At 34.2% G+C, this 18,040-nt stretch overlaps 1 protein-coding gene across 1 annotated transcript in view; it reads left to right on the top strand.

Annotated features, from left to right (window-relative positions):
• The window catches only part of LOC149575061 (zinc knuckle (CCHC-type) family protein), a 130,802-nt gene that overhangs the window by 50,840 nt on the left and 61,922 nt on the right, over nt 1-18,040 (top strand). Inside the window, 2 exon segments of the mRNA XM_089814943.1 lie at nt 12,211-12,365; nt 12,522-12,644. Coding sequence (XP_089671069.1) covers nt 12,211-12,365; nt 12,522-12,644 — 278 coding nt within the window.

Genomic DNA, 18,040 nt, shown 5'->3' with positions numbered 1-18,040 from the left:
TATGCAAAGTGTTTGACAAAATTCTTCGAGCCTTCAATCAGCATTTGAAGGTCAGATTTGAGCACGGTCATTAGAGATTAAAACCCCAATTCTGAAAAATGTGGCCAAAAAATGCATGTTTTTGAGTCATTTTTGACTTGTGAATGCAAAAACGACTTCCTCAAATGTATATACATTGATCGAAATGTAAAAAAGTGGCTTCAAAACACATAAAAGTGGATTAAAACTCCAATTTTCCGAGCATTTTTAGCAAAAACGTGATTTAAAAAAAACATGAAACAAAAACGTTTAGGCTTCTAAAGTTGAAAATGTATATCACAATGCAATGACAAACACTTAAAATGACAAATTGATTCCTCTTTGGGCAAAAACATGAGCCAAAAATGGTGTTTTTGAAGATTTTTCCAAAAACGTGCCCTTGGAGGAAGTTTGGAAAAACATTTTTTAGCAAGATAAATCCATTTTTGATGTTAGAAAATCCATTGCCAAGCAAAAACGACCCTATTGGAGAAAATCTCATGCAAAACCACCAAGTAAATCTCTCACAATCTCCAAAATCGGGTTCTTGGAGGGCAAAGACATGTTCTTCAAAATTGGACCTTTTTGGGTCAATTGCTTATTTTAAAATGTGCGAGTCATCAAAATCACACCTTTTGGGTGCTATTACACATTTTAAGTTACATTTCACTTTTTAGATGCAAAGACATGAAAACTTCACCTTTGATGCATTTACATCAAAAAGCTCCACTTACATGATAACCTTTTGATGTAATAACATCAAAAAGATCCACTTTTGATAACAAGTGGAGCTCTATATGCAAAGACATGTAAAATGTCAACTTTTGATGGATTTTACATGTAATTGCATATAAAAGGTCCACTTTTAATAACTTAAAACCATTTATTCAATTTAATTTCATAGCAATGTTACTAAATGGGTAATAAACAATATTAATATATCATATTAAAAATACAATACATAAATATCATTTAAATGAGCATTTGATTTAAAAATAAAAAATTAAACTGAAACTATATAATTATATAGTCACTTTAAGTGAAAAATTAAAAAATAACTCAACTTAAAATTCTAACATAAAGTGCACTATAGTCATTTTAAGTTAAAAATTTAAAGATAAAGTAACTTAAAAACATAATAAAAATTGAATTTAAGTTATATTTATCAAAAAGTGAAAGTCAAATTAGAAATATAACAACATATTTTTAATTTCTGTTGTTGCATAAAAAAGGTCTACTTTTGGAGCACTAAAATGACCATAACTTTTGACTCACAACTCCAATTGAGCTCTAGGTTAGACTGAATCAAAGGGAAAATCGAAAGCCATGACATGAGCATAACCAAAGGAATAAAAACCAACAAACGCAAATTCAAAAGCAAAGAAAAGGACAATGAAGGCCTCAAAAATCAAGCAAAGGCTCAACAAAAAGCAAAACAAAAAAGACTTGACGAAAGCCTTTAGTAAAAGAATTTGATATACGAATTGAAATTGATCAATGAATCAATAATGAACAGTTGAATATCAAATTCAACTCAGAGAAACGTGAAACTAGCTTGAAAAAGTTTCGTGTTGTTACCAACATTTTGTGGTGACAAAATGTAGGACAACAGGCCCTTGATTTTTAAATCAATCTTGGCCATTCATTGTAATTGGGCTCCTATATAAATCCCACCCCTCTCATTTGTAAAAGGGGATTTTGTTGGAGAGTTGTTGCTAATATAATGCCAAATTTGCTCTACTTTTCATCATTGTGTCTTGTATGGTGAATTGTTGTGATAAATTTTGCATTATTGCACGGTGATCCATATTTCCTCACTTAACTTAGGATTTCATTTTATGTTGTTTATAATTAGTTTAGTTGGATAAAGGAATTGTGGATGTTTGCTTGTTTGAATCGAATATGGACTAGGCCACTAGCCTCTTGTCAATGGTAGGATTGCCTTGTGTTGTGAGCTAGTGAAAGTACTTATTTCAATTGATATCCAATATTTAGTTTGCATCCATTGTTGGGATTGAAGAGGGTAGATATTGATTTCAAAACCATTTTAGTATATCCTTAAAAGCTTGCACTAGGTGGTTGGATTCGTTGACTAAGCTACATCTAGTAGAGTCCAAGTCCGTCCACATTTCTTGCATTCATAATGGAAGTAGGAGTAGTAATAGAGGTTAGAAGTTTAATTTAGAGCTAAAGTGGAAAAGTCAAAACATATTTTCATGGAACATTGTGAAGCTAAATCTTTAGAAGTTCAAGCGGTTGCTGCCCATTGAATGAATAGTGTAAGTCCTCTAAGTGATTCCCAACAAATCACATTATCTCACTGAGCGAGTATCCACCTTTGTAGGAAACCTTGAAGTCATTTCATGGTCTTACTTTGCAAGCGTAGAATGAGAAATGACCTTATATTAAGAGAGGATTGAATATTTGGTGTTTCACTCGGAAACATTAAGTGTTTGATTCTATATGTTGTAGTGGAATAAAACTCACATCAATAGGGAGGATTGTTATAGAACACATTATGCTCTCAAGCATATTGAGAGATATCATCTCAATATGATATTCTTAATAAAACATATTAAAGGATATTGGTATATATCCATCAAAACAGATGTTATCTTTCGATATCATCCGAAGTATGATTCAACAAGGAATATTGACCATATGATATTCATCATACTTATTTTCTCTTTGTATGTACACTGGCATCATGTCCATGATGCCTACCAAGAGTATATGTCATATCTTAGAAGGATATGGGTTATCTGATCTCCAATGCGCTCTGGGACAACAACTGGATGTAGTCTATCAAATAATAGTCATGATCTCAAGGACAACAACTTAATGTAGTCCATCATGATAAGTATCATGATCTTCAACACATTCTGGGACAACAACTTAATGAAGTCTATCATGATACGTTCGTTATCATGATCTCTGACACATTTTGGGACAACAACTTAATGTAGTTCATCATGATAACAGGTCAAGCCATTGTTAAGATTGTCTCCTTACAATATACCTCACAAACACATCAATCAAAGATTGTCACCTTTCATGACATTATCCACATATGCAAAACAATCACTCACATCATATCCACCATGAACTATGTCAAAGGGTGGATCCACTATAACTGCTCCTAGAGGGTGGAACAAAGGCTTTCACCTCAAACTTCTTTCATAGAGAAGAATGCACTACAAGGAATTTCACCTCGAACTTCTTCCCTATTAAGAAGATCTCAATTTGTTGACTTTTTACATCCTAGGTTTCTCTTTGGACTTCGTATGAGACAAAATGTCCAAGATCCTCCGATGTCACTTGAAGTAGATCCCCTAGTTACTCACTCTTGACCTACTATCATAAGATCATTTGCATGACCAATCTTGATCGTAGATGAAATTCCATTGGAGTCTTCTCCCTCTTGATGAAAGAGCCCCTTGTCTTGTCTTTATTTCATAGTCTCGTATGTTAATACTTAACAAAATTCCTAATGCAGCATTCTTCTTTTCCCATAAGAATATTCCTCTGTACATTAACATCCTTAATATAAGGTGCTCCAGTGAAGGCCCATATGCATCAAATCAAAAGATGATTTGGATTTGAAACTCTGATGATGTCCCTTCCCTTTAATCTATCTTTTAAAGATGGTTCAAGTTGGAATGGAACATTGGTTATTATCCCCGCCCCACAATGTAAAATTCTCACTCTTATATGATTGAACAATTTTGCATCAATTATGGAAAGCTTCTTTCTGTTTAGTAGATCTCAGAACCTTGGTCTAGTTGTACTATGGAAGGATGTTATATGAGCAATCAGGCTGAGCTTTTCGTGCAAAGTCTTACAGAATCTCATATCTTTTGGTAATGTTCAACTTCAACATGAAGTAGTCACACTTTTTTATGCTTAGAATCTTTAGGATGATCTTGTAGCATCTTTGATGTATGCATACATGCCAATATATAAGTAGTTTTTATGCATTTCTTGACATTTCAATCATTCCAATTCACAACTTCTATTGCAGATCTTCTTTGAACTCAATTATGTTTCTATATGCAAAGCCAGAATGTCAAATTTGTTCAATCTCTTGTATTTCAAGACTCTAGCATGATAATGAGGAGACTGAAGGAATGAATTGAATTGTGTCTCTTTGAACTACAACAATGGTAATCGCATTAGCAATGAAGATCACAGGTTCTTCCTAGACAGTCACAATGCCCAAAACATCAGCTAGGATTTGCAGACTTTCAAGTATAGACATATTTCGACTCAAATATGAGTTGAAATGTATTGGAATTTTGTTCAGTTATTTCTCAACCAAGAAATTGAGAAACTCCATACATAGCAAGGAAAGTCTTCACACAAATTATCTACTAAAGAGCTACCACCAATGAATTTATCATCTTGATGTAAGTTCAATTTACAATTCACTCCATAGAGCTATGTTAAAACTTGGAATCCTTATCAACATAGAATTCATGCAGCAACAAAAAGTTCAAATCTAATTGCTCAATCTCTAGCTATAGAAGCATCAAAAAATCCTTCCTTAAAATCCATGCACCAAGCTTCCTTGTTATTGTACCTTTAATAAATTGCCATTGGCAGAAACAATTGCTTTTAAGGAATTGCCAATATTAAGGATGAGTTACCTTGATAGAAATTTAGGGGAGGACGTTGATTATAAAGTCGATATTGAGGAATACACAGTGAACATCTCTAATTATTGAGTAATTATGTTATAATCCTCAACTATTATAAAAACCAGTGTAATGTTTTAATATATCAAATTCTTCAATGGTTCAATATGTCAAGAGTTTGATGGGGGCTTGTTTCGACAGTCAGCTCATAATGTACAAGTGATTAATAACTTTTGAAAGTCGTCACTTCCTTATGATGTACACAGAGGGTAGGCCCATTAAAATCATACAGTCACACATACGAACTTTTAAACTCCCTTTGAATATCAATCATTAGAGCTCCTCATCCAAAGTTGCCTTTGAAGAAGTGTTAGACTCCTAAATCTGAAATCAATGTCCCTTTTTTCTGTAAGTACATTCTCAAAGAAAAAGATCAAGGCAAATAGCTCTTATAGTAATAAAAATTCACCTTCAATAATTTTTGTCAATAATAATAATATTATTATATTTATTAATAAGAACATTAGAAATTTGATTCTATACTTTATTCATGATGAATTAATTGTATTCCAATATTTGATTTCTCGTACTTATATAAATTCACCATTCCTATGTATATAATCATAATAATAACATTTAAATGCTCAAACAATCGGGCTACTCTTACCTATGTACTTACTTCCTACTGATGGTTATTGGTGGCAATATGTTACCTTCTTCGTTGGCGACAGTGTACTTTCTTTTGCACAGAGTATGGGTCTTTATCTTTGATTACTAGGTAACATTCAAAACCAAAGGTAAATACTTCAGAACTTGTAAATATTTTATTCTTCCCTTGTCTGAATGGAAATCTATCACAAAGTTTAGTAATTCTTCCATCATTTGTTTACTATTAACAGTGCACCTTTCGAATGCCTCTTTATGTTTGTTCTTTTGCTTATCTCTTTCTTATGAAGATAAGATTCCTTTATGATATTCATCATAAATGCTAATATATTCCCTGGTATCATTCTATATTTAGTGATGCTAATGATTCAACCAAACAATATCTATGCTAGCCGTTGGTGATAAGTATCTCCCCATTGCTATTATCTATTATTAGTGGCTTCATTATCGATAAGCGGTGATGTATCCACCACTACCCTATCTTGTTCACACTAATTTATCGGTTTCCAATTAAGAGAATTGTGGTTCCTATTCTCAACCTTGATATTGTTTATTTGTCTCCTTCATTGCACGTAATTCGAATAGAGGATTCATTGTATTTTCTACCAATGCTGCAATATGATATAGCTTGGCGATTGTCTGTGACCTCCTTAACTTGCAATTTTGCTCGACTCTTGTGTACTTATTCCTCGCTATTTTAGGATGACTGAATTTTGTAAACCATGTTTGATTTCAGTCAAATGAAGAAGTGCTGAAAACAATCTGCTTGGAAATCGGGACTCCCAATCTTAAACATAAAATTAAATGTAACATGTCGCATGGGACTCCATGTAATAGACATATTTTCATAACAAAATAAAGGAGAACTAATATCTGGTTTCATAGAGGAATGAAAGAGTTTTTTCTGAACTAACTATTGAAACAAAATATCTTGAATCCTTTTCATGAGACATTAACTCATATAACTGAAATAATGATTAATTGAAATAACTAAAATAACGATTAACATAAATAATTGTAATAACAATCAACTAAAATAATTGTAATAACGATCAACTGAAATAACTGAAATAACGAATAACTATCTTTCCTTGCATACAAGTAAATGCATAACATGAAATAGAAAGAGGAATATACAAGAAGTAACTGTTGAGTCTTTGGTTAGTTGTGCAAGCCTTGACTTTCGGTAAGAGGAGAAGCATTGACTTAGGCATAACCTCCCAACCACGGACCATATTCATCCCCATACAATCTTTTGAAAAGAAAGGCCCTCCCTACCTCGGAATCGGGCTTGGAGTACTACTAGTCCAACCATCCAAGCATTTTCAGTGTTTAGAATGTCCGCTCAGTTATAGATGGACCTATCTGAATAACTGGCAGTACCGACATCATGTGATCTTAGGTTGGCAAACATGCCTATATCGACGTTGGCCAAGGTTTTTGAATGGGTTTAATTACCCGATGACCACCGCTCGACAATAGGAGAAAACAATAAACATGAACATGTATGAGCTATTAAATGATTTTCCCTTTTTAAAAATATTTATGTGTTCGTTATGTCACATCTGATTTTGCTTCCATGTTACTTGTAGATTTCTTTCTCACCCCTTCACCTCTTCCATGGCCATTCAGCCGGGTGAGTCCCAGGTGTTTAATTCTCAGAGTTAAACCAATTCATTCAGCTGATTCCACAATTGGTGTAATAATGTTTCATATTTCAATACATCACAACTTATATCACTTGAGGAGAATAAACTTAAGGCTTGCAAAAGAATATCATTCGATTCTGTTGTACAGCAATAAAATAAAGATGTAAAATCAGCAAAATAGAGATGTAAAATATATCATAATCAATGTTCTTGACTTGGTTTGAAAAGTTCAGACTCTCTAAGGAACTATTCAATAACAGATAACAATGATGATGTACGACATATAAGGAAGGAATCCTTACTGTTGTAAATACACGCATAGTAATATAGAAAAGAATACAATGTTTCAATTGGAAATGGTATGTCAGCTGCATAACTTGATTATCTTTTGAGAAGGATGAGCCTTTGCTGGATGCTATCAACCAATCTCTGCTTGTGAGATATCTTGAGCACAATCTCGGAGTGAATAACAATCTTGACTTCCAGCAGAGGTAAAGAGAGGGAAAAACGTGGCCAAAAGTTCTGAAAAATAAAATCATGAAGAAGGATACAATTCGAGAAAAAAACATATATTTGGTTTCTCATGGCTTCCAAATATTTAAGAAGGTTTTCAATAAACTTCATTGCTTCCAAGAAGCCGTAACTCATAAAGAAATGACTTGGCTTCTTGAACACCAATATAATATGCCAAGTGTGCATTTCGGTTTCTAGCAAGAAATTGAATAAATATGGAAAAAGATTTGAAGGTTATGAATCAAGAATAATTTACACTATATTTATCTACTTGCACGTAGATGTATTTATGAGATGGCATCATATTATATATTTTATCCAAGGTCGTATCTATTATTGTGTATATTTAAATACATGCTTTATTTGGAAGATTGTTTTATCTTCTTGTACATGTATTTAAATGTACGTATTAGATAGAATCTTGTATAAAAATAATATTATGGTGTCACCTTTATTTCTATATCTATGTGCATGTACATAAATATACATTATAATAATATGGTGGAAAAGTAAATCAAAAGCCATTTAAAGTACGCATTATTTTTAATTAAAAATAACTAATATTTTAAATGTTTATTTAATAGCTCATGCATGTCCATTGATTGTATCTTGATGTTCAAGTCGCTAGGTCCTTACCAAGATAGTTAAAGGTCATACCTATCAACCCAATAATTGGACTAAGTTAGTACCACATTCCTTTGATTCCATTAAGCAATGCTTCTCCCCTTCGTCTTCTCTTGCAATCACCTGTGCAACATTTTGCACGATAATAACAAGTTTTGTAACAAGTCCAAAATAACATTTTAATGTAGATTTTAGCAAGGAATTTAATTATTAACCATAATTTCAAAACCAAGCTACTGCCAACATCATCATATGACAAATAATGGATAATTGCCATCATCAATAAATAGTTAGACAAACTTTTTCATAGAGTACAAAGGCTATATTTAACTACCTCTTTCACATGACTATGAAGAAAATCCATTTAATTCAATGGCTATAATAAATTTAAAGTAGGTCAAAATTTGGGATGGAACACCCCATAACATCGTCAGAGAATTACATTCATGTGGCAACTCTTTAGGCCCTTTCTATTCGCCCCAAACACCAGCGTGCGGTGCTATTTTAATCAGATTGGTTGGTAATCACGATGAGGGAATTTCTGTTGCATTGTTCTCCGTGTTCACTGATCAAGGTAAGGTGGGCCTTTGTGACTTTTGATTCGTCCAACTAGCCAACTCTGCTTGATAGTTACAATTGACCCAGCATGTAATAACTTGTCCATGATCGAGGGTTTATACGGCATGCGATTACATTTCTCAGACTTTTTTGCTGTGCTTTGTCCAGAGTGTAGTCTGATTCATCCTGCTAAGAACTCTTACTCACTATTTGATATGGGTGTGACTTGTTATTATATTCTGTCAGACTTGTTCGAGGATGGTGAAGGGAAAAAAATCACTGAAATTTGAATCTATCTACAATGCCTAAAATCATTTCCTTATCACTGCAAATGTATTGGCACTGTATATGTTTAATGTGTTTTCCAAGTGCAGATCCAAATGCATATATAGAGGAATAGAAGAGACATGTCCCTATGTTAATCACTATTGGTTATTTTAAGTTAATTTCCAATAGACATTATTAACAATATATATATATATATATATAAATATATATTTCTTATTGATGATTAATCAAATGCAATAGTGTTAATTAAGGATTAACTCTAGATCAATTCAATCCGACTGAAGCTACAACATTAACAGTAGAGGTTTGGTAGACCGGTTGCAACATTTTCATTTTGCAGTAAAAGTATGCTAAGAGTTTGCCAGATAAGTTTATGATGGGATATTGTAAGCCTTCATCTAAACCTATGGAGCAAGGGCTGAAACTATCAGCAAATCAGATTTACCTGTGGTGAATGAGCTTTTTAGGCAACTAGTTAGCAGTCTCATCCATCTTACAGCCACTAGACCTAATATTTGTTACGCTGCGAGCTACATATCTTGTTTCATGATACATTGGGTTGCGGTGAAGCATGTATTGAGATATGTGAGAGGGACATGTGAGTGTTATTCTGAATATCATAAGCAAAGATCCTTGGCTGATTAGTTTGGGGTAGGTTCTGTTGCTGACAGGAAGTCTACTTCTAGATTTGACTTCAGTTGTGGTAAGATTGCGGTCTGGACAAGTTAGAAGCAGTAGATGGTAGCTCTTTCCTCGACAAAAGCAGAACATTGGATAACTGTTAGAGAACCCTGTGATGAAGTATAGTTATAAAGGATGCCTTTTTAGTTGAAAATGTCGCCAGTAGGGCCTTCACCCTTGTTTTTGTAATAATTGAGGGGTGCTAAAACTTGCCAAGAATCCAGCCTTCGACGAGTGAACCAAACATCTAGAGCTTCATTGTTATTTCATTAGACAATTTGTTGAAGATCGAACTGTGATGTTATAGTATGCTCCAACTAAGTACTAGACTGTAAATATTCTAATAAAGTCTCTGAGCCTAGACAAGTTTGTAAAATTTAGGCAACTTGGTGTAGTTTGTAGAATGACCATTATGGAAGGGTATTAAAGTGATATTGTCGTATTTATGATTTATTTAATGGTCATTAATGTATCTTTAGTTGTTTTAGGAACTTTCCATTCTGCTTTCTGTTTATGATTGTTCTCAATTTAGAAATGTTGTCTTGTACTTCCTTATTACCAACCTGCTATGACCTTTATTAAACTGATGCAAATGTGCAAATTATGATTCACCTAAAATAACTGTTTTCAAGGCTTATTTTAGATATGTCCCTGGTTATACATTGAATGATGGGGTGCATAGAAACCTACTTTTCTTCCTAAACTACATGTTGATAGTTTGTTCATTTAAGTAGCATGGTTGGTCACATATTACCAAGACCAGGGACTGTCTAATTGGAGCGGAGTCACAGTTTACCAAGATGAACAACAAATTCTAAAGACAAAGAATAATCAACTGTGCATTTTAATACATCCAATATACTTTACGCTTACACCAGAAAATATGGCAAGAGAAACTCTGAACATATTCAAGAATTTCATGCAGATCTAGGGGCATTAATGTTATATATAACATTACAAATCTAAGAGCATCACAAAACTGCATCTACTAAATGGATTGGATTGACAAGAGTTGGATCTCCAGAAAGCTCTGACACCTGCGACTTGAAAACAGCTAGTAACAAATCCTTTTAATGAACAAAACGCTTGCATATATAATTCCAACCAGTCATACAGTCAGGAAACTATAGGAAAACTGGACACCAGGGATTGAAGAATAAATGGAATAGACATTGCTTGATTTTGAATTTTATGGCAACAGATGAGTCCTACTTAATTGAATGGCCCAAATTGCACAAGGATGGTTTGGTAGATGCAGATCCCATTTTTTGCATTTATGGCAGCCTAAAGAAGACATTGAACTTTCTTTGTTGCCTTATTTTGAGTTTAAAACTTACATCAGGCACACCCTTTCCTATTTGTTGGAGACATTGACCTTTTAATAACTTTGTTGCACTTTCAGCAAGTATGTGTACCTGCAAACTTGTCAACAGCACATACTTTATCACTTTTTCAACTTTTTCTTTCTTTCTTCTTCTCCACATCTTTATCTTTTTTCAAGCATTTGGCAGTTTGACTTCACAAGCCTTGTTGGCAGTCACACTTCGTGAACTTAAGAACTTGTCACACTTTTTAAAGGTTAGTGAACCTTTGAATTTTGTGATGCACTAAAGTTTATCCTTCCTTAGTAGCACTTTAGCATTCTCAAACTTGCAACCTTGTGACATGCATAGCTCTTCACTTTTGCCCCCGTTTCTTTGTTTTCACTTTTTCTCTTTATCTTGTCAGCATTTTTGTCATTTAATGGACCTTCTCAACTTTTTACAGAGTTAATGAACTTAACAAGCTTTTGAACTTTCCAACAAAGGAACCCATTGAAGTTTTCTCATATCAGGTATATTAAATGGGTGAAATAGGGCGATTACACAAGGACGTAGATGGTAAAATAGGTCATTTGCACTTTAGGGAAAATTTAGGGTAGCTAGGTTTTTTAATAAAAATAAAAAACAATTTTAGCTAATTTTAGAGTTGGCAACCTGTAAGTTTGGCCTAGATTCACCTTGAGCAAACTTAAACCATCACAGCCCAGACTTTGGACCTGAATCATACCAGTGCAATTCATCAAGCAAAAGTGAAGGATCTGGTATCATATAAACACCTGATGATCTTAACTTTGACATCATGAAGCCTTTATGAAATGACCTGTTATAAATTCTATATTCCGATAGTTCTTGAAATGTCATTCTTCAGTGGTCCCGCAGTTTTCTGGTGGCAAAGCCTCGCCTATTATTAATATAACAGTTACATTATTTAGTCATAGTTTTACCAATCTCCTCCAGCCTATTCATGAAAAGTATACTACCCAAATACAGTGATTAATAATTGCTGAAGAGATTGGAGACTTTGATAGAAAAAGGGTGCTTCACGACCTGTTTCCTTCTTAGAGTGGCATGGCTGCTTGAATGGTTAGGTGATTAAATAGTTCTTCTTTTTCTCTATTTGATGCTAGTTTAACTTGTGTACAAATTTTCATCAATTGTATATGTGGTTTAACTTCTTTTTAAATTTTATGTAGTTATATTTTTCCTTTTTCTAGTTTATTTCTTTTTTTGCGCAAACTTGAAGTCAGCTGAATGCAGGTGGAAGTTATGAAAGCTGTTAGCTTTATGTATATGCGCCCCCCTGGCTACAATGCAGAAAGTGCAAAAGCTGCAGAAATTGCAGATGAGAGGAAGAAGCTTGGTGTGGATAATGATCAGCAAGATTCTATTCCTAGTGCTTCAGGCAGTGGAGGGTATAATTTTGCTACAAATTATGTGTTTGGCTATTGATAATGAAATTATAGTAGTGATTTTCCCATTGAAGATTACAGTTCATTTTCTACTTGTAGATTTTATTTATTTATTATTTTTTGCTACTGTTAAATTACAATTTTTAACTTGCCATGTAGGAAGGGACGTATTGTTGCTAAGGATGGAATGACTGAAGAAAAGAGAAAGTCACGCCCGAAGGATATATTTGGTAGGCCTTTGCCCACTGAGGAGGAATTTGAAGTATTAAAGAATGCACCTAGGTAAGCTTAACTTTCACTCTGCAAGTTCATAATTCTATACCTTTCTTGCCCATGAAGAGAAATTGCTTGTACCTTTATTTTGGATGGAAATCTAGAAAGAATTTATTTGTTGAACTGTGCAGCTTTCTTATGGAACTAGACAATTTAAATAGATTATTAATTTGTAGCATTTAACCTTTGTGTGTTTTCAGTCATCTGAAGATGATTTGAAGTTCCATGAGTTCTCACTAGAATAATAACACTTTCCCTCATTTATGTTAGTAATAATTACAAGGAAAGTGACCCATTTAGCACAAGAGTACCTTTAAGCATTTGTTAGCAGAGTGTGTGGGAATAGGAAATGTTCAAAATAAATGTAGTCAGGTAGTAAGATTTTTTGATTCCAGATTTCCACTTGATAGGTATATTTCTTTGGCTGATTATCCTTCAGAATTAGTGTTTGTTAGCATTGGAAGGAATAGTTAATGCAATCAACCTCTTTGGGATTTTTATAATTGATAATTGAAAATTCATATCGTTAGGAAGTTAATTCACTGATGTCAATATATGCTTGATAGGCTATGTTGCCGGTTTGGATGTGGGTTCGAAATTCACTCAAAATTTTTTTGTGCTGGGTTTTGGTTTGTTTTGGGTTCGTGCGTACAAGTTAAAAAAATAAAAAATAAAATAAAACTAAGATATATATATATATATATATATATATATATATATATATATATATATATATATATATATATATATATATATATATATATATATATATATATATATATATATATATATATATATGTGTGTGTTCATACACCACTATGCTAATATTAAAACAATTTAGCAAAATACACCACCCCATATATTAATGATTTAGTTTGAGTGGCATGACAAAATGTCAAAATACACCACCATATAAATGTTTCACTTCAAAAACAGTAATGCCAACATTACTAATCAGTCATATGTGATCAAATATCATCAAAAATCATCAAAGAATTCATCATTATTAGGCGTGTGTTGATTAGAAGCACAATTAGTGCCACTAGCAACAGTAGTCTCAGTCATAGCCTCAGGATTAGCTTCATCATCAGTATGTATCTCATGATCACCATAATCAATTGTAAGTGCATCAAAGTGGGTTTGACATCACAATGTTTTGCCTCCTCTTTTTTGTAGGTATTCTCTTTGTGAGTTGTGAGTTTAAGTTTGAATGCACAAAGACCAAATTATCTACTTTCTTGGAGTTTTGTTGGTTGCATTTTATTGAGTGGATGGAGTATGTGCTCCAATTCCTCTTAGATGATGATGAACTAGCAATCTATAAAGATTTACAAATTTGAAATTATAGAGTGAAGAGTTTTGAATGTTTATCAACAAGAAATTAGAAATTAGAATCTTAAGATTAAAGAACGAACTTGGGATAAAATTTTGATGGCAATGGGCTGCAGGTGCTAGTACATTTTTCCATGGAAGTACCACCATTTATGAGCATTAACATTGTTCTTGTCTTCAAGAGCTTTAAGACCACTATCATCGGTGCTAGCAAAACTCAAAAATTCAGACCTCACTACAGGTTGTAGGTTCTCGAGAAAGAGTTTGAAGGGCTGCCTTGTACCCTTAATCAACTTCAGGGTCTCTGTATGGGGCAACTCTAGTGGTACTTCCCTTGACGACCAATTGACTATTGAACCTGGTCCTTGATGCAGAGGCAAGTAGATGCAAATGGGTAGTCACTTTCTTCCATCTCTCTACTATGATTACCTGTAGCTCCTTGAAGAACTTTTCCTTAGGTTCTTGGTCTTTTTCATTTATGATATTTCTAATATACTCAATCATGGAGTCAATGCCATCATATATCTCACCCTAGCGAGTCCTATCCATGTCAGTGTATCAGATCATGCTCAATATAGGCTTGGTGAACTTCAGAAGGTACTCAACACGATCCCACAAAGAGTCATCTAGTATCAGTGCCTTAATAGCAGCTGCCTTGGCACTATTAGATTGCTTCCATATGCTCCAATTAGCACTAGGTACCATTCTAGACAATGCCTCTTTAACCTTGATATGGTGTCTCAAAACTATAGTGTTGGAGGCAAAGTGGGTCTCAACAACCTATTTTAAGATCAAAACAATAATAGATTAAAAATTAAAAAACATAGAAACTTTACTAAACTTAAGTGACTAGATTTCTAAAACATGTTTAAACAATCGAACTTACCTTCAAGAGCTCGAATTTTGAGAATTGTCTAAATATGGTTTGTTTCACATAGTGGTTTGAGACAAAAATTTAGATACTCTTCATACATCTTTTTATCCAAAAAAGTTGTTCATACCACTCCTCAACCAATAAGCCAACAACACTACAATTCTTGGCATTGTCGGTTTCTACTTCAACAACATTCTGAGAGCCAACTTGCTCAATGGCTTGGATGAGAATGTTTGCAATGTAAGGACCATCCTTTACCTCTTCTTTACAATCCACAACTTTCAAAAACATAGCATCTCTTGCAGACACTACAATAATATTCACAAAAGGACCATGTCTCGCATCTTTCCATCCATCCGACACTATTGTCACACCTATTTTGGTCCATGAATCCTTGATGGGCAGCATGGCAACATCTACATGGGCCACCTCATCATCCAATAAAGTGGTACGTATCTTCTCATAACTGGGCCCTTGAACCCCTTTGTAGCCTCATTAACCTGTTCTCACAATGTATTGCCAAAATGGTGATTATACAACATTAAATGACAATCCATTTGTATAGATGCATCTCGTTATGGCTTGATCAACAGTGTCTCAAGCTTCAATTTGAAATGATGTTTCCAAGGCTTCCATTGCTTTCTTACTTGCAATCTATTGTTGAGGAGAATGCAAAAATGGATGATAGTTTTCCTTTCTTTGAAGGCCTACCACTTTGCAATGAATGAGATGATTTTGCCCTCCAAGTAGCTTCATTTGCTTGCTTTTGTTATTGAATGTATTTGTTCACAATGTGGTTTGGAATAGGGTTTTAGGTTGTACTTTGTAAGCTCTTAGCTTCCCTGAATAAAATCTAATGCCTTCTTGATGAATAAAGCACGGATGTGCTTTAACTCTACTATAAGAGCTATTGGATTCTTCTTTGCAATGGCTGCAAATCCACATATAACCTCCTCCACTGGGCATTGGGAGCATCTGCCTTTTTGAAGTGGGAGTTTCTAGCGCCAGGATCACTTGCAGCCATTCAAAGTGCTGAAATCTGAAGCTACAAAGTTGAGCATTTTATAGAAATCAGAATTATGGTAACCTAAGAATTTGATTGTGTTTTAAAAAAAGGCTCAAAATAAGCAATATTTTAAAGAAAGGCAATACAAAATGAAAACCCAGGAGGGACTGTGGTCAATATGAAAAATTTAGAGTTCTTATAATTTAAATTTTAGAGTAATATTTCTAGCCATATTAAGACAGTCAAATTTAGGATTAATTATAATTATAATTTATAATTACAAAATGATACAAAATTAATAATGAATTTAGAGTATCCTTCAGAACAGAACTTGACATTCATTATTGGTCATTCATTCATCTATAGAACTGGAACAAAACTTGACATTCATCTGAAATAGCTTTGACTCTTTGACGAAAAAAATGGATTCTACAGGTGTGATGTCCCCTTCTAGCTAGAGACATCACTTTAGCTGGTGATTAGCCTATCAGAGACCCTCGTAGGCTAATAAGATTGGATAGAGGGTCACCTTGGTGTGGAGATCCTCCAAGGACCAAAGCAGAGTACTCTTCTGGGTTGCCAGAGTTTGTTTATGATGAGTTTTCCTTTGAGTTTGGCTTGGTCAGGCTATTTTTAGCAGTTTTGGAGTTATAAAGATAGACCCCTGCTATTTTTAGAAAAGGGGTAGGGTCATATGCAGTTCTATCATGTTAGCTCCCAGTCCAAACGACATTCAAAAATGTTGAGTAATAATGGAGATATTAATGTTTATTTAGTTAAAATAAACATTATTGGTTTTGAGCCTATATTGTTAAGTTATAATATATAACTTAAGTGAGGGTCATGATATCATAAAAGGGGCCATCGTTTCAATTAATTGTGGGTCCAAGCTTATGGAAAAATTAAAAGGGGTTTTCTAAGTTTTAATGTAATAACATTTTTTATGTTATTATTATATCTTTTATCCCACATTGAGCGTGGAGACTCATTCTGGAGTTGAGGAGTCTTTATAAACAAACCTTGTCTTCCTTCAAGAGCAGGTTATGAGAAGTGCTTAAAAACTTTGCCTTGTGAAATTTCTTGAAGTTGTGGCAACAAGGGTTTCTACAAGTTTGAGAAGAATTCAGACTGTGGAGGACGTAGTATCTTCAGAGTTGATGCAATTTGAGGGTGTGAAATATCACTTGAATTTTGCCTGTGAGTTGACTTCATTCTGGAGTCAATATTGTGTTTAGTAGGAAAGAATTGGATGAATTTGTTACAGGTTGGAAGGGGTTATAACAGCAGCTACAGTGCTATGAACAGTACAGCGCTACAGTGAATTAAAAATCAGAGATTTAATATTGCGGTTTTTGATAGGCGCTGCCCAAGGAGGAAGCAACCAGTAGCGTGGTTGCGTATCGGAGACAAAAATCAGGTTTTTTTTTCAACTATTAATGATGATGTTTTTAATGTATGCTTCCAGCAATAAGTATTGTACAAACATTAGGAGCCATCTGAATAAATGAATTTGATCAGATTTGAGTTATAATTTGAGGTAGATTAGTTTCAATATTTGTATTTTCTTTTCATCAACTCAAAAACCCAAAAACAACTTAAAACATTCAAAAACAAACCAAAAGCAATTATTACACCCAGGGAAACAAACAGTGATCAGCGTAGAGCCTATTTGGGGTTCTTACATTGGTATCAGAGCCTCATTCCTGCCATCCTGAGGGTTTGGGGAGTCATATGCAGCCACTGGAAATTGGACCACACAGGTACCGTACTCGTAGGAGAGCTCTGATTGAAAGAGAACAGTTATAGGAAACAGGAAATATGGAAGAGAGGCATGATGGTAGTCCACCTAGAAATAGGAGGAATAATGATGATCAGGATACCAGAGAATTCTACCGTGCTATGGTTACAGGGCAGCAGCAGATGGCACAGGCATTACAGGCACTCACTACTATGGTAGAAAGGATGAACCCACCTGTTAGACAAAATGGGGAGCCAAGAGAACAGGGAGATAACTGGAGTGCTACAGGTAATCAGAGACCACAACGGACCCATTCCAGAACAGCTGATAAGCCTACACGCCCTACATTTGTTCCGGAGGAGCCAGAAGAAGCTCCGGTAGAGGAGGCAACAGGAGACCCCATATTCGCAGATGCACTCATGGCTGCAAATGATGAATGGGAATTATTAGCTCCG

This window comes from Cupressus sempervirens, chromosome 2 (assembly GCF_028749045.1).
Source record: "Cupressus sempervirens isolate cs-2001-9-10 chromosome 2, ASM2874904v1, whole genome shotgun sequence".
NCBI classification, from domain to species: Eukaryota; Viridiplantae; Streptophyta; class Pinopsida; order Cupressales; family Cupressaceae; genus Cupressus; species Cupressus sempervirens.
Note: the sequence above shows the minus strand (reverse complement) of the source record. Positions and strands in the feature narration are given on the sequence as shown.